We start from the raw sequence: 24,773 nt of genomic DNA, 5'->3' as shown, positions 1-24,773 counted from the left end.
GCAAGGAATGATGGGAAATCTGACGTCCACGCTGCAAAAACGCAAAATCTTATCGAGAATATTTGTCTTATTTCTAGTCAAAATGTCATTTCTAGTCAAAACAAATCTCATCATACCTAAAATAAGACTCATCACATTAAAAAGTAGCTTGTTTTTAGACACTTTTTACTTCTTTCAAGCAGATTTTGTATGTTTGTAAATGTTTTTATATGTATATGACAATATAGAGAGATAAAGATTAGTAATCATATGTTAGAATAAATCTATATATAAATGTAATAATATATTAGAATAAATCCAGTTAAACAAGTCATAAATTAGTTTATTGTATCGACTATAATGACTAGATAACTTGATAGATAATTTATGAATAAGGGTTGGGAGTAAATAAGTTTTACTTCTTCCCACTCCTTTTCGGATATGAAAAAAACAAAAATCAAATTATCTTTATTTTCAATTATTTTATTTTATTTTGTTCATATGTTGTCTTTGCAAAGTTTTTATATGTTATGTCTGTCCATTTCTGTATTGTGTTTTATTTCTTTTAACATGTCCGAAATAAACTATAACTAACTAACTAAATACTAAATATTTTCACTTGGAATAAGTAGAAAAATCTGATACAAGCACAAAAAAAAACTTTGCATTACTGGCAGATTTTTCTACTTATTTCAAGTGAAAATTAGTTTGAAACAAGTGAAAATGATCTAAAAACAAGTTAATTTTTAGGTGATGAATTTTATTTTAAGTGTAAAGAGATTAGTTTTGACTAGAAATGAGACATTTTCACAAGAAATAAGACAAATATTCTTGGAAAGATTTTGAGTTTTTGCAGTGCGTTCACAGTGATCAGACAAACTAAGTCCCAGAGCCGCCGCCGCCGTCACAGTCCTCTACACACACACTCATATACACACACACACAGTGACTCTAGGGCGTGGCTTCATGGGGATGTGGGCGTGGCCTAATGGCGATGTGGGCGTGGTTTCATTTGGGATGTGGGCGGGGCTTCCTCCGGCTCAGTCGTCCGGCTCGGTGACGCACTGCTCCACGATCTCTCTCAGGTTGGGGTTCTCCATGGCGGCGGCCACTCGCTCCTTATCGTTGATCTGTTTGTTGACTGGACACACAAGCAAACAAACACGTCGTCAGTTACAGTTACAAGTTACTTCAACCAAAAAGTAACTGAATTACATGTTAATTAGAGATGAGGTCGACAAAACTTTTTCTGCTCGTGATTCATTGAAAAGTTTGTTAAAGCAGAAGTGAGTGATCCGGTCGTTTTCGCTAATGCTGCGTTCCAGGCAGGCTTTTGAAATCATAAATTACAGCTTCAAGTCACAACTTACGACTTTGTAGCGTTCCAGGCAACCCACTCGTGTTTTTCCGACCTGTTTTACCGGTGAAAGTCACTATAACGGCCACTCGTAACTTCTGACCCGTGAAATCGTACCAGTACGTCTTTTTGTACAGTCTATGTACCAGATCGAACTGGTACGACGTCACAGGTCGGAAAAAAACGAGTTTCCTTGAACGCACCATAACAGTCCTCGTCCCTACGTCGCCACATTCACGGCGTCCCTTGGCTGCACACACAGCCCTGCATGCCGTTCTCTCTCCTCATTGGATAAAAACTGTAGGATACGATAAATGTTTTCTCTTCGGCTCAGAGCAGAGCAGAGTGACTGACAGACCCGTGTTTCAGACCAAACACTCTATGTAAGTGATTGCTGTCGGAAGATACAACTATTTAAGACTTATATTAACACAAATATATCACTTACTTCTGCTTTAATATCTGATTTATGATTTGTGTGTACTCCATTATATTTGTTGCTCTTTTCCTGCCCCTATTATATTTTACTTTTTTAGATATATGATTATTTTATTTATTTATTGTATTTTATATATTAATTCATCTTTACTTTTTTAATCATTTCATTTATTTATTTGACCTTCAATTGAACATAACAGACACCTTCTTTAGATATGATGATTATCACTGTAATATACATTTATTCATTGTTTTTATTTTTGTTATTTCGTTTGTTTTGTTTTTACTCTTGACATGTTACATAAAGAAAATTATCTGAAATTGATACAGCTCGTGTAGCTGAAGTTCCTAGAGAGAGGTCTGATTGTTTAGTTTAAAAAACTGGTTAATTTCTATAAAAACACAAAGATGAAAGTTATTTTTTTATGAAAGTTCCAACATGTTCACGTTTCTTCAGCTCTAAGTTTACTTTCTAGACATTCAAACCATATAACTACAGTATATTGTGTTCAGAATATGACTAATGCTTAATGTTTATATAAAGAACTGAATGATCCTTGTGCAGCTGTTTGTTTAAACGTGGACGTTTATGACTGAGATGAGCAGATACTCACTGTCCTCCTCTGTGGAGTGGGTTCCTTCTGAAATGTAAATATCCAGCTGAGGAGAGAAAAAAAAGAAAAATCAAAGACGTTAAAAAGCAGAAACGACACGAGAGAAGTAGAAACAGGAGAAAGAGAAGAGTGAGTGTAAATGTGTGATCTACAAAGTGCAGTGAACTCACCTTGTGTTTAAACGGCAAACACCTTTGCAGCTTCACCTGTAAGCACAGACCTGCACACACACAACATAATGTCGTCAAAGGAATAAGGGGAGTCACTACAGGTGAATAGGGAAAAAAAAACAGATATCACCATGAAACTTCCCAAGTTTATCACTCACATTAAGACAAATATTTTTTGTATTACAAGTTTTGTCAATTTTTATGTTTAAACATGTAAATGAGGCAATATCTAATGAAATATGCGCTAATTTGCATATATTTCCAGAACAGAAATCTGAACAATGGATAAAGCTACTTTGTTTTATTTTGTTGACATATTAGAGTCTTTAGTTTTTACAGAGGAGGATTGTGGATATCTCTTTTTATCACTCTGTAAATGAGAAAATACTGTCACCAGCCCTGAAAAACATCTAATTTCTCCATGTTTTTAGTAATAAAATGTTGTATAAATGAGGCTGTGAATGATATATCAACAATCCCCTCTGCAAAAACCTTCAGAATATAGAAAGGGATCAAAGTGGAAGGTTTGGTGTCTGTAAGTGCTGCTGAAGTGGAGATTTCTAGCTCAGAGTCTGAGTCTGAAAAACTCTTTCTGAGGAAACGGCCTTTAAAGACTTGGACTGTAAAACTACAGAGATTGATAATGTAAATCCCACTTTTACGACTGGTTACAGGTACAAAGGCAATAACAATTTTTGGAGCCACATCATTGTTCATGAGAGAGAGAGCTTTACAACGACACCTGACATGACATGGGTCAGACTAACTTTTGGTGAATTTAGTAGAAATCTACTGACAAAAGAGACAAAATGAAGTAAAATAAAAACCTTAAAGTGGATTTTCTACCGTTTCTTTCGACTTTTCTGAAAGACGACATGTTAAGGAAGAACAATAGGCCAAAACCTCCTTAATGTGACGTCAACAGTCAAACCACAGAGGAAAATATTACACACACACACAGGCTTTACTTTTAATTCCTCTACTTTATTTTTTTCTTTTCTTTGTGTTTGTTTTGTTTCCCAGAGGAAAAACTGTTCTCCTGCCAAAAGTTTCTGCAGTGTAAACACACAGACACACACACACACACACACACGGCTGCAGACGACAGATTACACCGCTCCCCAACCACCAACAGCAGCTCTGAGGTCAAAGGTCGAACTTTCAGTTACAGGCTGTGGAGATAATGATCAACTCCGGCTTCTTCTTTTTCTACTTTAATCAGGTCACAGAGTTTGTTGGTGTAAAGAAAAGACTCACTAAACTTTTTAATCTCAGCGTCTCTGAAGCTGTCAAACTTTAAAGAGGAACTCTGCTTAACTAGGCTACGTTTTTACCTTAATTAAACCGCTTTTGGAGTATTAGATAATGGTTTAATGAGGGAGAATGGAGCGTCTCTTGGCTGAAAACCATAACGCGCTAACCCGTAACCCGTAATCTCTTGTTGATGACAGATAAGACTACACAGATATACACATGGTAACATGGTAGATGATAAATAACCTTATTACACGGCTCTATTGAATGCTGCCCTCTGATTGGTCCATCGCTGCGTTCTGCGGTCTGTTCAGTAAAGTTAATCTCTTGTTTATGACAGAAAAGACTACACAAAATACACACATCCTAACACGTGTATGGCAGAGCGATAGATATAACAGAGTGGCGGGCCGACTACCGGGTCATGGTTATGGTTATTTTCTCTCTCAGCAAAACAGCGGATGTGACCAGTCATGCAGATTCGCTCCATGATGTAATTTTAAATCAATGAAAGTCGTATTTTGATCAGCATTATGTTTCAAATTAATTATTTCACTCGTAAACTGTGTAATAAGTGGGATAATGTATAGTTGGTCGGTTGTTATGGAGAAATAAATGGTTTATTTCTCCATAACAACCTCCGAACTATACATCACCCCTTACTTATCCACCGCTCCATGGAGTGATTTCTCACCGGCTTCGTTGGAAACAAATGCACATGGAGGAGAGGAGGGTTAGAGACACAGCGGACAAGCAACCGGATATGCATAATATTTGCATTTGTCTTTAAATCTATAAACCCTGTGTTTAGTTCAGCAGCAGAGCATCAGTCAGAGCAGGTAAAGGGTTAAATTCACTCTGTTTATCAAGTCGTACTTGAACGTCTCACTGTGACTAAATGAGGTCGGTGGTGGACGACCTCTGAACCCAGATAAACAAACATCTAAACCCTTTTTAATTGGCAAAAAAAACAAAACAATCAGCTTTAACAATGTTTAATAATGAGGATTATGGACTTTAAGCTGCGATCAGTGTGTGTGTGTGTGTGTGTGTGTGTGTGTGTGTGTGTGTGTGTGTGTGTGTGTGTGTGTGTGTGTGTGTGTGTGAGACTGACCGATCAGCGTGGCCAGCGAGCAGTGAGGGACGGTGGGAGAGAACTTGATGATGATGAGGTACTCGTCCTCCCCCAGCTCCTGGACCTCCACACACTTCTCCGTCACCACCTCCAGCTCCTCCAGGGTGTTCGGCTTCTCCGGGTCCCGGATCGACCGGATCACATCTGATGGTGGAGAGGAGAGGAGAGACCATAGTTTAGCTTGGAGGAGAAAAAACATGGATGCCCAAAAGAAGTTCAGAATAGTGTGGCTGATTGTTGAGTTGAATATAGGCCTATGTATAATAGGGCTGGGACGATATGCTTTTCTCCCGATTCGATTCTTCTACGATTTTTTGGATGGCGATTCGATTTAAATTGCGATTCCACGATATTGCAGATTCTCTCGATTTTTAGTCTTTAGCATTTTTAACATTTATCTGCACCCAAGCACTGTAGGAGCCTATAAATTAACATACTCCATTATAAAGTGAACTTAAACCCTTTTCAAAACCTGGACTCTCTGTATGTAAAAAAGGCGAACAAATGCACATTGCACAATATTAAAAAAATTCAAAAAAATTCAACAAAACATTTTTTTTGAAAAAAAAAATCGATTTAAAAATCGTCAAAAAAGATATCGCGATATTTATGTGAATCGATTTTTTCTCCCACCCCTAATGTATAATGAGTGCTTATTTTGGAAGCGGAAGAAGCTGGATGAAAACCATTAACAATGAGGGCCGCCATGATTCGTTGCCGTCACCGAATTTCCGACCTGTAGGTAATTTCCGACTTTGACGCCGAACTGAACGACTTTCAATTTATTTTTCACAATACGGAACTCGTTATTTTCAAGTTTTCGATGTCACTGAAATCAAATCATTTATAATGTTGTGTTCAAAATAAACTTGGAACTCAAGATTTTCCAATCTCCTACAAGGAAAAAGTGAAAATGGAACGCGGCCTCATGTCAGAGCTTCCACTCAGTAAAGCCGGAGAAAAACAAATCTACCCTGACTCCTCTGAGAATCAGTTGTCTGACGTCACACAACAATCTGCACCTAAGCAGAACCACACCGTCAATGGTAAAACATCTATTAAAATGCATTTTTTCAAAAGCCAAAATACATTAAAACATTATGAAATGTACAATATTCATTTACACTTACAGATTACCTACTGATGTTGTAGAACACAGTAAATTATTGTTGTTATTTCTCTTTGATTTTAAATGATCTCAACTCAAATTTTATTTATACCCTACAGCACATTTAAAAACAACCTAAGTTGTCCAATTGCTGATCGGCGGGCGCTAACCCTGGGCGGAGGAATACGCGAGTTGGTTAGGTCCAAATAAAAACTGTGTTTTTTCCATAGACTGTAAAAAGAATGGACGTAGCGTCCGTGACGTCACCCATTGGTTTGGAGGAGTCTGTTTTGTGCCGCTACTACGGGGGTTTGAGCCGCGCCATGTTGGATTCTACTTGCCATATTTGGAGCGGTGCGGCCGTTGGCCGGCCGAGGGCCCGCCCACTGGCCTCGTAGCAGCGGTCGCCGGACCTGTCACTCAACGGTTCTGCGCCTTAATTGGCCAGAACTTTAAACCTAATAACAGTAAAACGGTAGAGTTTAAAAAAAATCCACCCCCCTCAGAGTGTGTGCGGGGGTAGAAACTATCGGTTGAGACCAAAAAAATGAAATGTACCAGGCTGTAAATATGTTTTTTAAGCTGTAAAATCGGCTATTTTAACATGGGGCTCAATTGGAGTTGCTCCCTTCTGGAGCCAGCCCCCAGCGACAGCCGAGGGGATTGCAGCTTTTTGAACGCGGAAGTGAGCTTCACTTCTCAGACCGACAACTGCCCCCATGGTTTTTTCTGCACTTTGAGGGGCTGGAAAAAATTATATTATAGCGAACAATGGAACTGTGTATTTTTTTTCAGGTAAAACCTCTTTTAGGCCGTGAAAATAGGCCGTTTCTTTGGGTCTGTTCACAACAATGTATGTTGTAAATCTCTGGGCAGGGCTATTATGGGCTGGCGTTGCTAACGGGAGGAGTGCAGAGAGTCTTCTACTGCAATTAAAGTACTTAGGGGCTATTTGTAGATCATACAACCCCACTTTAAAAAAAATGCTACTATCCCTTTAAAAACAAACAATACAATTTGATATTGGAAACTAAATTGGTCTGATGGTTTCGTTATTTTAAAATGCTTCTTTTTCTGAAGCACTCTGAATGCAAAGTTTGTCCCAGTCCGCCATGTTATTGTGGGTAATATTATGGCCTGGCATGCTGCTGTCTCGAACGCTTTGAAAACAGAAATTAAACTCGGGAAATTCCGAATTCCGAGTCGTCTTGAACGCAGCATCATGCCACGGGAAGCCAGCCAATCAAATTGCAGCATGTTATCGACGTCACTGAAATCAAACCGTCTGAGCGGGAGATAGATAACATAAACAAAAGTGAGTTATTAGTATATTTATTTTTATTTTTACTGAACGTCCGCTACAGCAGCAACTTGGAATCAAACCTGACGGCAGCCGACACCAAAACTACAGCTGAGAAAAAAATAACAAGAAGAGATTCGGACTTTCAACGAGGAGAATTAACGTTACGTCGGAGTGGCTAGCTGCTAACTGCTAGCTGCTAGCTGCTAACCGCCAACGGCTGTTTACAGTAACAGACAGGAGAGTAGACCCATAGATATATAAACGATCTATGAGTAGACCGACCTCCCTCTACAAACATGGTGAGTGAAATACACATCTCCTTCTCTCTGTGTTACTTTACTGTTAACTCAACAGCCAAGATAACTTACTATAAGTATATTTTTAAAGTGGTTATATTGCTAATGGAGCTCTGCTGCTCTGGATTTAGCCGTTAGTCATAGTGTATAACATTAACATTCAATCTATTTTACGTTAAACACACACAGGAAGTCAAGCTAAATTAATACAAGACAGTGTACAAAGTCATGTGTTTGATAAATGTAAGCGACCGATACTTTATGATGTAATGTCAATGTGAAACTTGAGAATGTGAAACGTGATGGTGTTTATGAATGAAAGCTTCTTTTATTCATTGTCAAATTACGGTAAATCGGTCGTGCATTTCAGGAGCTGGGCAGCAAACGTTAGTACGGTAAGTTGTTTAGGAGGACCGTGTGTGTAACTTAAAGGTAAAAAAAAAAAAAAAAAATACAGTTTCACAAACACCTTGATTCAGACGTGGTTTAAATCCCAGTATGATGCGTTCATGTGACTGTATGACGAGATGTGACGTTCATGACGACCCCACCAAACTCAATGGAGGAGGTCACGTATGACCTACAGCAATAACTAGCTATAATGTACAACAACAGTTACACCATATTAAAAATAAAAAATAATAATAAAAACTGCACGACCTCTTCAGCCCGTTGAGAACAACATGTATACTAACAACGGTGAGTTTCACTACAGTCAAACCAAACTCCGTTCACTAAATCACATATTTCTGTTTCATTTCACTTGCGCCAACTTGTAGTTTAAACTACATGGACTTGTTTATGTTACACGACACTATTATTATATGTTTAACACTTCGGCTGTGTATTTATTCACCGACACACGGACTTATATTGTTTTATTTGAGGCCGTTTGTGAACAGATATTTAACCGGTCTTCACATAGTTTTAGCTTCACAATAAACACGGAACTTTGCTAACTAAGTGTTTAATGTTATTTGATCCACTGTCTTCTACAAACCGGGTCGGTGACCTGTTGGGTTGTGTCGGTAATTCTCTCATTAATTAAGTTTAAACACCGGAGTGGTTCCGTGACTCGGCCGACAGCAGCTCGGCGGCACCGCGGGCCTGTGCAGCGTCCTACCCGGCCGGGGGACTCACCGTACACTTCCAGCGCTTTCTCCTCCATCTTCCTGCTCCTCAGCTCATTCCTGTTGTTCCCTAGTCCGGACAGCTGTAAGATCTTAGAGATGAGGCTGAACGCTAGCGCCATTTTTGAGAAAACGCCATATTATTTATTAGACGGGCCAGCGAGACGAAACGAGTGACTTTGACAGGAAAACAACACGGAACTGAGCGGCTGCGACCGGCGCGGCTTCCGTAGATCTCGATCTGTACGTCAACGACTACCTGACGTCATCACGCAGCCGATCAGCGCCGTCTGGGTTGCTTTTACTTCCTGTTGTAGTTTCAGGGAAAATAAGTCGATGACCTATCTATCTGACACAATATAGTGCGATCAAGCTGATTTTTATATATTTTCAGGGCTCCAGACTAACTTTTTTGACTAGGAGCACAGTGGCCCCTAACTTAAAATTTTAGGAGCGCACACCGAAATTGCACACCGAAATTGACTTGCAAAGTAAATTTTCACATTTCCTCTAATTTTCACTGTATTACTGATAAATACTGAATAAATGCACTATAATAATAATAACTATAATGTTTTAAATTCACATTTTTTAAAAAATATAAAGTTAATGTTTAGGCTTCACTGACCAATAACAGAACAAGTAGACACACTACTTGTGGTAAACTCATCCTATAGAAATAAATAACGTACTTACTTACTTACTTACTTACTTACTTGCTTATAAGGAGACTCTGCCAAGAAATTACAACTCCATCAGCTAAACCATTAGGAACTCAAGATTTATAAACATAAAGTGAAACTCAGTGTGGACATCAAGCAGTATACTGTGTCACATAAGGAGTTTCAGTTGAGACTATACATTTAATTTACCCTGTTAATCAGGGTATCTCTAAATCTAAAGATGTTTAAGTGAACTGTAGCTACTTTCTGTGAGCAGGAAGTGTAAAATGTTTGTCACCCTTTTTATAAATGCTGTTTTGTTAACTTGTTCGGGGTAGAAGTTGGACTTTTGGAAGGATTCAGGAATTTAAAATATAAATCTGCCAATACCTTTCCAACACTACATGGTATGAAAGACGGAAAAGCTTAAAAACATTAGACATTTAATAATCACTAAAAACCTCTGTATGATTATTTTAAAAGATAACGCCCTATTTTCAATTCTATTGTGAGATCAGCGTGGTTCATCTCAGCCAATCAGCGTCAGAGTTGGAAGTTCCAGCTATCACGTGATCCTGATAACACATCCCCCTTGAAGTCACAGGACAATTAAGATGGTGAGTGTTAAATTTTATTCCCATATTAAATGTAAAGGCTCATTTACATCCCACACAATTTCTGTTGCATTATATTGTTGTTTTTATATTACTTTAGTGGGTTTAGGTGTTATGTGACATTAGATACTGGTAATTAAAGTTAACTAACTTTAGCAAAGCTGACTCTCTGTAGTAATGGTGATTTATGAGCTAAAGTTGCTGCCGTGATTCCTGTTCATCACTCATTTACATTACTCTACAACATCTGTGAGGTTGGTTTGGTGAAGCTTAAGAAATTAGCAATTCGCTCAATTGCTAATCACACACGAGCTTCTTACACAATGTATTCTACTTGATAAATATAAATATAACCAATATACCGGTAAGTGCATGGTGGTATGGTCTGAATACGATGGGTAACATAAAATAAACATTATTAACATAAAACTATATAGTCTCCTTTTCCCTACCCATTAAGCATATATTTCTCTGTGTGCACCGGCAGCATCAATCACAATGTGAGCAACTGACACCATCATCCTAGCGCAGAGGAAATCACCCTGGCCAGGAAGGAGGGGTGGTCGGGAATTACTCACGTGAAGTGATGCTCTTTGTACTTACAGGTAAGAAACGCACACAAGTGCTATATATGTGTGACAGGTCACCCTTATCTGTGAAATGCAGCTCTACACTACTGTTGCTTTTACAGACCACAGACGGCGGGCAGGTGGATTATGAGGGTTTTATTACACAGCTCTCTTCTGTAATACAGCATATGACAGCAATGGCATGAGAAAGTTTGCATCAGTCCCAGGACAATCACACTGAGATCCTCAATAAAATACCCAAATCTGTTCATATGAAATAGATAAAGAAATAACATCCAAGTGTAGTGTATATTGATATTACATAAGTGAACACCCCCACATAATCCATTATATGACATGAAATGGCTCTTGAGAACGCATTCAAGATTTACCATGAGGTAAGTATAAAAATTCAATTAAAACAAATGTGAGCCATTTAACTGAACAGGTAAGAAGATCAGCTCACACAAGCAAAATATGCAATAAAAAAGTGATGAAGTAATATAAAAAACAACAATATATTACCCTATAACACAACAATACAGCAATCACATGGGAAAGTCACCATCAGTCTCCCAAATTTGTTCTTATGAAATTGGAAAAAAATTGCATCATATAGGCTACTGTATTGTTACTGTACAAAACGTGAAACCCCCCACATAATCCATTATATGACATGAAATTGATCTTAAGAACACATTCAACATTAAACATGAGGTAAGTATAACAAATCAAGCTAAATTCATTAGATAAATAAATGTGAGCCATCTAACTGAACGGGTAAAAAGGTCAGCTCACACAGGCAAAATATGCAATAAATACATGATGAAGTAATATAAAAATGCACAATATAGTACCTGTGACACAACATACAACACAGCAATTACATTGGGAAAGTTAGCGTCAGTCTCAGGACAATCTGAACAACACATGAAACATTTAAGCCAATTAGTTTTATTAACAAGTCTCTAAACTTTGCTTTACAGACTACAAATCACGGTAAGTGCTCAACCCTGTTAGAGTAAATCACAATGAGAACCTCACACAACAAAATGAAAACATGAACATCTGAAACATTAAGTAAAAACAGTAATATAATAATAATCAGTAATTATCCTGGACCACTGTGAGAGGACATTTTACCACTGCTCTGTGCTGTTTTCACACCAGCCAATATGTCAATAGAGGGCATTATTAAACCAGCACAAATCTACTGCTGCTGCCAAGCAGTCAATTTGATGTATTAATGTTCCTATTTGGTCAGGAAAGAGGAACGTCGGGAATTACTGACGTGGAATGATGCTCACCTGTTATTCTCTTTCTTTGTACTAACAGGTAAGAAAAGCACACAAGCACCAAATATGTTTACGACGAGTTTATCGCTAATGTCAACTATGCAAACTATGTTATAAACAGGCATCAAAGAGATACAATTTTGGTTTGAATAGTAAGTGAACTGCACATTTAGCATTTGTTTGATCTGGATGTAATGGTAGCAGACACTGTCATACTGGTGCAGAGGAAGTTAGTCAGGGGCGGTCAGGAATTACTCACGTGGAATGAAGCTCACCTGTTATTCTTTTCTTTGTACTAAAAGGTAAGAAAAGCACAGTCTGTGGTGTTATATTCGTTTGGGTCAGTTTAAGAGTCTGCACTTCTGACACATGCATGCACACACCTCTCTCTCTCTTTCATGGTGTCCTGTAGATAAGAAGAAGGTAACGTTTCAGGGAGGTGATGAGTCAGTGATGCTGTGTGTATGTGTGTATTTAGATGGTTGATTAATCTATCGATTATTGAAACATTTGATCAAATAATTGGATTATTAAGCGTACAATTACTCAATGGTCTTCAATCTTATTTAGCCATTAGTTTTTACATTTAGCTTGTGGTTGTTTAGGGATGTGTGCATCCAGATAATGAAGAATACTGCCAGATATTGTCCTCTTGAGGCTGAAAATCACAGGACATGTTCACCTACTGCGCTTTACATTTTTATTTCATTCCCACAGTCATCAGATGTGGAAACAGATCAGACTCACCTCAGATTCTCCAATCGAAAGTCTGGACTCTTAACAAGATCATGAAGCTGCTGCAGATCTGAAGAGCTCAGCTTGTTGTCGCTCAGGTCCAGGTGTCTCAGGTGGGAGGGGTTGGACTTCAAAATTGAGACCAGAGAAGAACAGCTGACCTCTGACAAACTGCAGCCACGCAAACTGAAGAATGAAAGAAGATCAAATGATTGATCAGATGTGTCCTGATCAGTGATCAGCATGTAAATGAACAGAGGAACTTTGTCCTTGTGTCGTTGTGGATCATCATGATGTGGCCTTCTACATACTTCATCCATGTGTACAGATTGATCAACTCAGTCTGTCAATGATCAATCAATATCTGATTTCACCTGTTGGACTACACACTGACTACAGCTCTGTGATTCAGGACTGAACTGGATTAAAGGTTAAAGGCCCAGTCCTGATCCAGGACTACAGACACGCACACAGTTGAAGTGATCAGATTATTGAATACAGATGAGGGCTGAGTGAAATGAGCTGAAAGTGAAGAGTCATTGTCAGTGTGAAAGAAGAACAACTGGAAACATGAGACAACTATTTCAAACGTCCTTCATTCATGACATCAAAGTCAATGATTCAAGTTCTGAGTGAAGATCAATCAGGTTCAGTTGTGGATCAAAGATCTAAGATCTACAACAGTAACAGTAAGTGAACTGACCTCAGAGTCTCCAGTGTACAGTCTGGACTCTCCAGAAAACCACTCAGATCCTTCACTGCTGAATCCTGCAGCTTGTAGTTTCCACTCAGCTCCAGTTCTCTCAGGTGGGAGGGGTTGGACTTCAGAGCTAAGCCCAGAGAAGAACAGCTGATCTCTGGCAAACTGCAGAAGTCCAATCTGAATGAAGAATAAAAGCAGTGAGTTGAGGACAAAGCTCCTTGTTGACAGCGTTCAGCGTCTCATCATCTGTTCAGAGCTGAAGAAGCTTCAGAAAGAACAAGTTTAGAAAATCAAAGTCCAACAGCTGAAGCAACAGAAAGAGAAAACAGCTCATTAATATTCATGAGAAGCTACTTCTGCTCAGAGACAGTGACTGTGCCTTTTCACCTGTCAGCTCCACCTGTGGTTCCATCTATGGCTACATTCAGACTGCAGGCAAAAGTGGCCCAAATCCGTTTTTTGGGGGGTCAAGTGACCAGGTCCGATTTTTTCGAAGCCATGTGAACCAAATCAAATTTAGACCAAGTCAACGTTTATTTGTATAGCACATTTAAAACGACAGCAGTCGACCAAAGTGCAGCACATAGGACGAGTAGGGAGATCAATAAAACACCACTTCCATAATGTGGTTCTGAATCACATTCAGATCCGATTTTTTTCCAAATTTTTGAAGGGGAGGAGCCGCCAGCTATTGATTATTGATTAGTTATTATTTAACAAATTACATGTTTTTTTGTAGTGGAGGTGAAACATGGAGACAAACAGTGACTGGACTAAAGCAATGAAGAAGAAAACAGATGTCGCCATGTGTAGATCAGTATAATGTCAACCTTATGTCTGCATATCAGTGTCAACACAACTTTCTCATCACATTCATCTGAGCACAGAAATAAAACAGAGTCTGACCTCAGAGTCTCCAGTCTACATTCTGGACTCTCCAGAAAACCACTCAAATCCTTTACAACTGAATCCTGCAGGTTGTTTCCACCCAGGTTCAGGTGCCTCAGGTGGGAGGGGTTGGACTTCAGAGCTGAGACCAGAGAAGAACAGCTGATCTCTGACAACCTGCAGCTCCACAATCTGAATGAAACAAACAAAGTTCCTTGTTGACAGCATTCAGAGCAGCATTCAGACAGTGGCTGATCCAGCTATTCTGTTAACATACCTACTTAAGTACAGTGACAAAGTTTTTGTACTTCATTACATCCCTCCTCTGAAGAAAACCCTATGAATGTCACAATTTGAACTGAACACAGGTAAGAGTCCAACAGGTCCAGCCAGTGAACTCACCTCAGAGTCTCCAGTCTACAGTTTGGACTCTCCAGTCCATCACACAGAACCTTCACTGATGAATCACTCAGGTCATTGGAGCTAAGGTCCAGTTGTGTCAGATGGGAGGGGTTTGACTTAAGAGCTGAGGCCACAACTTCACAGTGACTCTCCGAGAGTTTATGACTAACAAGTCTGGGAAGAGAAAAAAAAAAAAAATTGAAGTACCGAGGGGTTTGTTTACTTCAAGAATCAAATCAGATTAAAGCTGCAGTAAAACACAGTTGATGCATCTGATGACAGAACGCAACTTGTGATGAACAATGTGATGTGAGGAAACAATTATCCTCATCATTCTGTGTGTGGGTGATCAATGAGGAGGAATATTAATGCTCTCACTCTCTCTCTCCCTGTCCCTGTGTATCTCTAGCTGTCCTTTCAAAATAAATGCATAAAAAAACAGTGAACCGTGAGCTCATGGCGATAACAAATTTAGCAGTGGCAGCTGCCACCATATTCTCTATCCAGGAATAACCCTGGAACCTGGTCTCCAATCCTGGATAATACTGGTTCAAGCTGAGCAGCCACTGTGTTGAAGGTCCTGCTGGACTACAACTAAGGCAACACGGAAACAGAGCTTTTTTGTTGTTGTTCTTAATACGTTTTCTGTAAATATTGTTTCCAGAAATGGCTGATACAAATCCATTGAAAACGACCCTGTTTCAGAGAGCGGGGTTATTAGGTCGCTGTTTAGCTCACCTGGTTACACCCATTGAGCTGGGTTACACATTTGTGTTTTTTTTTCCGAATTTTTGTCCTGTCCTAAATGTGTCTGCTTTTAAATGTGTCAAGCAAACAACGTGACATTGGGAGAACGGCCTCTCACTCCAATGTTTGATGATGTTTTAATGGAAGTGGCAGTAAACTGCATTGAACTGAATTAAAATGAAATCTGTGTTAATCTATACCACTGATCAATAATTATATTGATCATGTCTGGACTCACCGAGCCTTGCTGCAGTTTCTCACAGCTGGGATCAGTCTCAGTTGTCCCTGATATGATGCATTGTACTTGTCTAGGTCGAACTCGTCCAGAACCTGCTCTGACATCTGCAGCATGTAGGCCAGAGCTGAACACTGGATCTCAGAGAGTTCCTCTGATCTCTTCTCTGACTTGAGGAACTGTTGGATCTGCTGATGAACCGACTGGTCCTTCATCTCCATCAGACAGTGGAAGATGTTGATGCTTCTGTCAGGAGAGATTTTATCACTCTTCATCTTCTTCAGGTTGCTAATGGTTCTCTGGAAGGTCTCTGGACTGTCATCTGTCGGACCCAGCAGACCTCCTAACAGCCTCTGGTTGAACTCCAGAGAGAGGCCATGAAGGAAGCGAACAAACAGGTCTAGGTGACCATTTCCACTGCTGAGGGATTTCTGCATGGCTCTCTGCAGGAAGTTAACCAGGGTCAAAGCACGATGTTGTTTCCCCAGGAACTTCTTGAGGACCTCTGTCTTCCTGTTAGTGAAACAGTGGAACAGGTAGACTGCAGCCAGAAACTCCTGAACACTCAAATGAACAAAGCAGTAGACTGTTTTCTGGAAGATCACACTCTCTCTTTTGAAGATCTCAGTACAGATTCCTGAGTTCACCAAGGCCTCTGTGACATCCAGACCACACTGCTCCAGGTCTTCTTGGTAGAACATGATGTTTCCTTCCTCCAGCTGTTCAAACGCCAGCCTCCCCAGCTTCAGAAGAACTTCCCTGTCGGCCTCCGTCAGCTCCTGTGGACTCGTCTCATGTCCTTCACCGTATTTGTTCTTGTTCCTCTCTGTCTGGACCAGCAGGAAATGCGAATACATGTCAGTCGTGGTCTTGGGCAGCTCTCCTCTCTGGTCTGTGGTCAACATGTGCTCCAGAACTGTAGCACTGATCCAGCAGAAGACTGGGACTTGACACATGATGTGGAGGCTCCTGGACGTCTTGATGTGTGAGATGATTCTTCTGGACAGATCTTCATCACTGGACCTCTTCCTGAAGTACTCCTCCATCTGGGCGTTAGTGAAGCCTCGGACCTCTGTTACCCTGTCAACACATGTAGGAGGGATCTGATTAGCTGCTGCAGGTCTGGAGGTGATCCAGACCAGAGCCGAGGGAAGCAGATTTCCCTGGATGAGGTTTGTCAGCAGCACGTTGACTGATGACGTCTGTGTGACATCAGACACAACCTCCTTGTTGTTAAAGTCCAGTGACAGTCGGCTTTCATCCAGGCCATCAAAGATGAAGAGAAGTTTACAGACAGCCAAATGCTGTGCTGTGACCTTCTGTAATGTTGGATAGAAAACATGGAGCAGCCTGAGAAGACTCAACTGCTGATCTCTGATCAGGTTCAGCTCCCTGAACGAAAGCAGAACCAGCAGACTGACATCTTGGTTCTCCAAGCCCTCGGCCCAGTCCAGAGTGAACTTCTGCACCGAGAAGGTTTTTCCAACGCCAGCGACGCCATTGGTCAGAACCATTCTGATGGGTCCCTGTTGGACAGGTGAGACTGTAGAGACGTCTCTCTGTTGGACAGTTGAGACAGTAGAGACGTCCTCTCTCTGTTGGACAGATGAGACTGTAGAGACGTCCTCTCTCTGTTGGACAGGTGAGACCGTAGAGACGACCTCTGTCTGTTGGACAGGTGAGTCTTTAAAGATGTCATTGCACTTGATTGGAGTGTCATGGAGGGTCTTCTTCTTGGACGTTGTCTCCAGCTGTCTCACCTCATGTTGGGTATTAACCTCTTCACTCTGTCCCTCTGTGATGTAGAGCTCAGTGTAGATCCTGTTGAGGAGGGTTCCACTTCCTGTTCCACTTCCTGTTCCCTCAATTCCTTCAGTCACCCGTTCACATCTGCTCCTCAGACTGATCTTATGTTGATCTAAAACCTCCTGCAGATCACGATCTGCTGAGAGAGCAGAGACAGAGACAGACTGAAGACAGAGAGTCTGACAATCTGATTCGATTATTTCATCAGCTACAGAAAAACTACAGACAACAAAGAGAAGGTTTGAATCATAATCTTAAATGTCAGTGCTGTGTGATGGACCAATGACTCTGGAGAAAACAACAGGTCCTGGTTTCACAAATGACCACATCAGCAGACAGATGTTCAGTCTCACTACACACAGTACACAGCTGCTCTGATTGGCTGTCTGCAACCCACCTCTGATTCTGGGTCTTCGTCCACACTGGGGACAGGAGGGGGCTCCTGAAGAACCAGACTGGTCCCAGTCTGAGGTGAAGCACTGTCTGCAGAACCAGTGTCCACAGCTGATGGAGACTGGATCCTTCAGGACGTCCTGACAGAGACCACAGCAGGACAGCTGCTGGTCCACAGAGACACCACTCCTCTTCCTCCTGTCAAGACATTTCTGTATCAACAATATGTCACAGCTCCACGTACTTTAATAGCTATTCACACACCGAGGGGTTTGTTTACTTCAAGAAAGCTGACATGTTTGACTCGCGCAAGAGTCAAGTTGACGTCTCAGTATGTTTACAGGCAGTCTGGAGTGCTCAATATATAATATCAACTCGGAGGCACAACGTTTTCATAGCAGTGAGAGTAACGCCTAAAATCCACTGGATGCGGAACGACTCCGAAACGGGTCCGCTACGGAACGGCTGCGTACTCTGACTCCGTCAACTCACACCGGTTCCGTCCGTGATGTTGATTGTTGCGGCTCCGCCGCACAGCGGGAACACGTGATCTTGCGATAAAGCGGGTTGTAGTTTCCATGAAGTGAACCATAAAATCAAAAACAATTAATGTAATCCAGAGGAGTAGTAGAGAAACAACTTGGTGCTGACCTGACTTGATTTTACAATCACTATCTCCTTGTCCATGGTGTAAACTGGGTGAAATTATGTCTGAAAACCTCCGAGCTGCTGACTTCAGGCCGGTCGCTGCCCATTACAACGTTTTCAAGGTGTAAAGCAGGAAATATGCTCCGCTGTAAACATGGTGTATTTTATTTTGAAAATTAACCGGGTGTTTTATTTTGTAATTTGCCCACGATTTCCTGTCATACACGACCTGCTCTGTGCTGCTTGATGCGCCGTGCTCCGGCGTCCGGCAAAAATAGAAGCTCTGCGTATCTTTTGCGAGGGCTGCCGGATGCCGGTGCTGTTCCGGACCCACGACGCAGCGGACCCGGAGTCGGTGGACGCTGCCACGGTGATTATAATTAATACGTAACGGCTCCGCCGCCGTACCGGAGCGGATCTGCAGCCGTTCCGCATCCAGTGGATTTCAGGCGTAAGTCTGGATATTGTTCATTCTACCTGTAAACATACTAAGTGTGTCAACTTGACAAGACATTGTGTTACTGCTCAGTTTACACAGATGTCCTCTTTCTTTAAGTAAACAAACCCTTCAGTGTATGCTTGAATAGCTATCTGACGTTGTCTATGAAAAAAAGAAGTGGTTTTGTGAGATGTAAACAGCCTAAACAGCCTAAGATCCGTCATTGCTGTGGCGATGCGGGACAGACAGAACTACTGCATAAGATTCAGATTCATTCTTTTCAACCTAAAATGTTAGAAAACTCGAGCTCCAGGTGGAATTTGCCAGGAATTGTCCCTTAAATCTGGACTCTAAGACCAACTCTGTTAGTTTGAGTTTTCTCAGTTCTGCATTGTTTTGTCTGATTTTTACTCCAAATTTGTGAAATGATTCAGAAGTTGTCAGTGGTGTTTTCCTCTGAACTTCTCTGTGACTCTTTCAGACACTGATCATGTGTTTGATGTTGGTTCTGGACTGAGTCCTATCAGCTCTTTAACTAATGAGCTCCTCATCCAGACGCTGCTGTGTGGCTCTAATCAACCTGTGTTGGAGCTCTGATCCAGTGTGAGGAGACTGAAGCTGACAACAGAAGCTTCAGCAGCTCCACCTGAGCTTCACTATGTGTTGTGGAAAAGCTCAGACATTCACAGACAGGAAAAAAGAAAAACTGATCACTCCTGTCTGGTTCCTGACCTTTCAAAATAAAAGTCTCTGTGTATCAGCTGCTTTAATCTCTATTCTGGCTTCAGTTTAAAGGCCCAGACGTGTGGGTCATTAAAGTGTCTCCTCCAACATGGAGACACTTTGTCTCTTCTCTGTTCTTCTGTCCACTGACAGCTCTACAGACAGGTGGAGCTCACACAGGTGTTGACACGAGATAAGCTGATTGTGGGTGTGTTTGAATCCATCTATGGAAACTGTGATGGTGGAGATGGGGCTGGTGTGCACCAATGTTCACACTGACTGAGGCCGATGACACAGTAACATGAGGACGCTGTGCTTCGTCAGTCTGATGGACAGAGTGTGTGTGCATGTTTCTGTCTCTGAAGTTTGTTGTGAACCTTCAGAGTCTGATGGATCTGGTTCCTGGTTTTTCTCTGTTTCCTTCACATGAGTCTAATGACTGAATCATATTCAGATCAGTTTACAGTAGAAACCGTCTCTTACCATGACTCTGAAGGTCCAGGTCCCAAACTGAATTCTGGATTAAGCTCTTTGGACCAGTCACTCCTCATGGACAGACAGATGGATCCTGGAGACTCTCCTCTCAGTCTGTGGTTCTGACCTCTGCAAACACAAACATGTTTTTGTTCACATCACATCAATCACTGATCAGTTCTCTGATCAAAGAGGCATTGTGGGAAGTCAGTCAGTCATTAACTGTGTCCAGTGTCCAACTGCTGAACATCTATCTCATATCAGCTCTACAGAGGATCCTACACTGATCCTGGTCAGTATCTGGATGCACTGGGTCAACATCTGGATCTACCTTAACTTCAGTTGTCCCCCTACAGCCCAGGGAAAAGACGCATATAGACAAAACAACAAAGTGACACAGAGGAGACACAGAAGACACACACACACACAGATATAACTGTTGTCTGCGTTGTGTGTAACAAGGGCTGACACTCTCATCATTTGACCGGACTTTTATTGCCTGTGTAACAATATGGAAACCCACTGTTCAGTCATGTTCAAGCACAGTAATCTCTCAGCACAGCTTCATGGGGCTCAGAAACCGTCTCTTACTGTGACTCTGAAGATCCAGGTCGAGGTCCAGAACTGAATTCTGGATTAAGCTCTTTGGACCAGTCACTCCTCATGGACAGACAGATGGATCCTGGAGACTCTCCTCTCAGTCTGTGGTTCTGACCTCTGCAAACACAAACACATTTTTGTTCACATCACATCAATCACTGACCAGTTCTCTGATCGCAGAGGCATTGTTGGAATTTAGTCAATCATCAACTGTGTCCAGTGTCCAGCTGCTGAACATCCGTCTCACATCAGCTCGACAAAGGATTATACACTGACACTGGTCAGCATCTGGATGCACTGGTTCAACATCTGGATCTACCTTGATTTAAGTCGTCCCCCCACAGCCCAGGGAAGAGACACATCAAGACAAAACAATAGAAGGACAAAACAGACAGACATACACGCAGAGAGGACACACTTGGACGCAGAAGACAGACACATGCAGATATAACCGTTGTCTGCGTTGTGTGTGTGCGTGTGTGTTACAAAGGCCAACACTCTCTCATCATTTGACTGAACTTTTATTGCCTGTGTAACAATATGGAAACCAACTGGTCAGTCATGTTCAAGCACATTAATCTCTCAGCACAGCTTCATGGGGCTCAGAAAATGTCTCTTACTGTGACTCTGAAGGTCCAGGTCCCAAACTGAATTCTGGATTAAGCTCTTTGGACCAGTCACTCCTCATGGACAGACAGATGGATCCTGGAGACTCTGCTCTCAGTCTGTGGTTCTGACCTCTGCAAACACAAACATGTTTTAGTCACATCACATCCATCACTGACCAGTTCTCTGATCGCAGTGGCATTGTCAGTCATTCATTAATGTGCTCAGTGTCCAGCTGCTGAACATCAGTCTCACATCTGCTCTACAAAGGATTATACACTGACACTGGTCAGCATCTGGATGCACAGGGTTAACATCTGGATCTACCTGGACATCAGTCGTCCCCCTACAGCTCAGGGAAGAGACAAATCAAGCTTCATGGGGCGCAGAAACCATCTCTTACTGTGACTCTGAAGGTCCAGGTCCAGAACTGAATTCTGGATTAAGCTCTTTGGACCAGTCACTCCTCATGGACAGACAGATGGATCCTGGAGACTCTGCTCTCAGTCTGTGGTTCTGACCTCTGCAAACACAAACATGTTTTTATTAGGGCTGTCAAAGTTAACTTGTTTTTATTGCTTTTAACACATTATTTCATTATTGCCGATAATTATTGTAACGTGCGTTAACACAGACGCAGAGGACAGACACGCAGATGTGACCGTTATTTGCGTTGTGTGTGTATAACAAGTGCCAACATTCTCTTAGTGTTTGACCAGACTTTTATCGCCTGTGTAACAATATGAAACCCCACTGGTCAGTCACGTTCAAGCACAGCAATCTCTCAGCACAGCTTCATGGGGCTCAGAAACCATCTCTTACTGTGTCTCTGAAGGTCCAGGTCCAGGTCCAGAACTGAATTCTGGATTAAGCTCTTTGGACCAGTCACTTTTCATGGACAGACAGACGGATCCTGGAGACTCTGCTCTCAGTCTGTGGTTCTGACCTCTGCAAACAAACATGTTTTTATTAGGGCTGTCAAAGTTAACGTGCTTTTTTTGCATTAACACATTATATCATTAACGCTGATAATTATTTTAACATGCCTTAACTCAGACATTAAGGACAGACACACTGATGTAACTGTTATTTGCGTTGTGGGTGTGTGTGTGTAACAGGTGCCTACGTAACAATACAAAACCCCACTGGTCAGTCACGTTTAAGCACAGCAATCTCTCTTGACACAGCTTCTACAGGGTTAGCAAATGTTAGGTTAGCATTCAAGCTAAGGTAGCTAACTATAAAGATTTAAAAACAAAATAAATCCAATTAGGCAAAGTCAGGTAAGTTGTTAAGTCCAGGTTAAGGCATGTTAGGAGAGATCATGACATGGACACATGTACACACACACAGTGGACATGGACACACAGAGTACACACAAACACATGTTCTTACTGTGAGTCTAAAGGTCCAGGACTGAAGTCTGGAGGTTCAGGTTTGTACTGGTCACTCTTCAGAGACCGACAGATGGATCCTGGAGACGTTGATCTGTCCTCCTGTTTCTCTACATTAACGCTCATCTTCAGGACTTCAGTCAGTCTGAGAGGGAAACCAGTAACACACAAACACACATTGTCGTTGAGTTCAAGTCAATGTTTGCTATGAGTTTGAAGTTGTGTCAATAAATGTGCTGACCTATGGACTATGTCTAGGGGCGGATATTGATAAGAATTTTGTGATTCTGATTCCATTATCGATATTGCTTATTGATCTGATTCCTTGTCATTTCTCTTATGAATTCTCATTGGGTGAGGGAAAAAAGACCTGTCTGGAGAGGTTAACACTATACCACTGTGGACTGTGGGGCCCGCTGTGGTTATTCCAGTGTTTCCATTTTGTGGTTTTCACGCATCTGTATTTTTCTATACGCGGATCACAAGTGAGCGAGCCAAAGAGAGCTAAAAGAAAAGAGAAGACACAGGGTGCGCACCAGATTTCATGTGAGTATTGGCGAAACATGAATCAAGTTGGACAGACAGACAGACGTCCCGGAAACAGTGACATGTGGATACAAACACTAAGCACTCTCATTTATAATGATGATTGAATTATAACGTAACATCATTAATCTCTCCGGTAACAGGTCACTGTGGGTGTGTTGCCACATCACCTCCAGGTAGAACAACTGTAAAACACCTGAAGCTAAACTAAAGACTAAAGCAAAACTAACAACACAGTAAACGGCGACATGGTCTCTTGATGTGAGAGCAGCCCACGTGTCCACATGTGACGGATTACACACTATAGGTGTGTGTGTGCCGTAGGTGCAACAGGCGATGTTATGGTATGATGTCCGATCACTCAATCTACCCCCACACTTTAGAAGGATTCTGCCTCAAGGCCATGTTTGCTTCATTCAGAACTGAACACAGTGTGTGTTGTTTGGTTCAGAAACATGCAAATTTAAAAAAACAACAACAAACAAACATATTCAATAAGCAAACACACATAATCTCAAAGAATTGATCAAGTGGGAACCAGGTCTGAAGAGTAGTTCTTGATTCCCACCCCTAACTACTTCTGACTCTTCTTCCCTCCACAGTCCACAGAGACAGACTGACTCTCACACTCTGACACTTAAAAACAACAATAATACAATTAATAATAATGTTGTGTTGACACTCACTCGTCTTAGACTTCAGTTTCTCTCCTCCTTCGCTATTCACTCTAACATGGAGTCTGAACAGTTTTACCTCCTCCCTCTGCTCTGTGTTTACAGGAAGTCACTGTTCAGTTTGAAGTTCATTGTGACAGATGGAGGGGAAGTCACTTTGTACAGTACAATTGCGCCACCTGCTGGGTAACTCCTGGTATTACACCTGTATGGACCGGTGAACTCTGACACCATGAATAAACAGTGAGCTGAGATCCAGCTGTGGTAGAAGAGCTGCTGAGGGATTTAAAGATGCCCCACTACAAGTTCTCTTTCCAATTCATCACACATCAATTTTGACGTGGGGATTTTAAGGGTAACACCTGACACCTCCTTTGTTACCTTTGTATGAGGGGAGGAAATATCTATGGTGGCCCTGAGGGTCAAAGCAGAAACATTTCAGATCACATAAAGGGTAGGGACTTCACTTCTTGTTTGTGATTGGATATAGCCTAGGTCAATCAAGAAAAACAGGACAGCAGAGCGAACCCACACTGGGAGAGACCCTTCGTCTTTTACCACTGACAGCGGCAACAACCGACATGTCGTTGTCTGTGACTCTGTGACATCACACACACACCAGGGGTTAAAGCAGGAGTAAGCGATCCGGTCGTTTTGGCTAATGCTGCGTTCGAGGCAGGCTTTTGAAACCGTAAATTACAGCTTCAAGTCACAACTTACGACTTTGTAGCGTTCCAGGCAACCCACTCGTGTTTTTCCGACCTGTTTTACCTGTGAAAGTCACTATAACGGCCACTCGTAACTTCCGACCCGTGAACTCGCACCAGATCGAACTG

At 41.5% G+C, this 24,773-nt stretch overlaps 3 protein-coding genes across 3 annotated transcripts in view; all 3 read right to left on the bottom strand.

Moving 5' to 3' along the window:
- Positions 1-274: 274 nt before the first annotated feature.
- On the bottom strand, positions 275-9,007 carry ciao2a (cytosolic iron-sulfur assembly component 2A). Its single transcript, XM_083973951.1, has 5 exons — positions 8,795-9,007; positions 4,927-5,091; positions 2,559-2,608; positions 2,389-2,434; positions 275-1,120 (listed from the first exon to the last, which is right to left on the bottom strand). Exons 1-5 carry the CDS (start codon positions 8,904-8,906, stop codon positions 1,020-1,022), a joined length of 474 nt encoding a protein of 157 aa, XP_083830077.1. The 5' UTR covers positions 8,907-9,007; the 3' UTR covers positions 275-1,019.
- Positions 9,008-12,262: 3,255 nt separating this feature from the next.
- Positions 12,263-24,773, bottom strand: part of LOC310987529 (uncharacterized protein) — a 300,910-nt gene continuing 288,399 nt past the window's right edge. Inside the window, exons 29-32 of the mRNA XM_083973836.1 lie at positions 14,269-14,442; positions 13,363-13,539; positions 12,672-12,845; positions 12,263-12,330 (exon numbers count right to left, since the gene is read on the bottom strand). Of these exons, the coding sequence (XP_083829962.1) occupies positions 12,321-12,330; positions 12,672-12,845; positions 13,363-13,539; positions 14,269-14,442 (535 nt within the window). The 3' untranslated portion in view covers positions 12,263-12,320. The remainder of the gene's footprint in view (positions 12,331-12,671; positions 12,846-13,362; positions 13,540-14,268; positions 14,443-24,773) is intronic.
- On the bottom strand, positions 16,088-24,020 carry LOC310987253 (uncharacterized protein; the record flags this gene model as incomplete). The annotated part of the gene is made up of 11 exons (XM_083973442.1): positions 23,950-24,020; positions 23,113-23,221; positions 22,719-22,862; positions 22,146-22,271; positions 21,727-21,846; positions 21,338-21,457; positions 20,709-20,834; positions 20,127-20,246; positions 17,838-18,031; positions 17,284-17,579; positions 16,088-16,147 (listed from the first exon to the last, which is right to left on the bottom strand). Exons 3-11 carry the CDS (start codon positions 22,841-22,843, stop codon positions 16,088-16,090), a joined length of 1,287 nt encoding a protein of 428 aa, XP_083829568.1. The 5' UTR covers positions 22,844-22,862; positions 23,113-23,221; positions 23,950-24,020.

This window comes from Trachurus trachurus (genome assembly GCF_905171665.1).
Source record: "Trachurus trachurus genome assembly, chromosome: 6".
Lineage (NCBI taxonomy): Eukaryota > Metazoa > Chordata > Actinopteri > Carangiformes > Carangidae > Trachurus > Trachurus trachurus.
Note: the sequence above shows the minus strand (reverse complement) of the source record. Positions and strands in the feature narration are given on the sequence as shown.

Bases quoted from the DNA above. Each gene is read 5' to 3' on its own strand.
- ciao2a (XM_083973951.1), bottom strand. From the start codon at position 8,906: ATGGCGCTAGCGTTCAGCCTCATCTCTAAGATCTTACAGCTGTCCGGA. The intron at 2,435-2,558 runs GTGAGTTCACTG...TTCTCTCCTCAG, and splicing joins GTTTGCCGTTTAAACACAAG to CTGGATATTTACATTTCAGA. The intron at 1,121-2,388 runs GTGAGTATCTGC...TTGTGTGTCCAG, and splicing joins CCACTCCACAGAGGAGGACA to TCAACAAACAGATCAACGAT.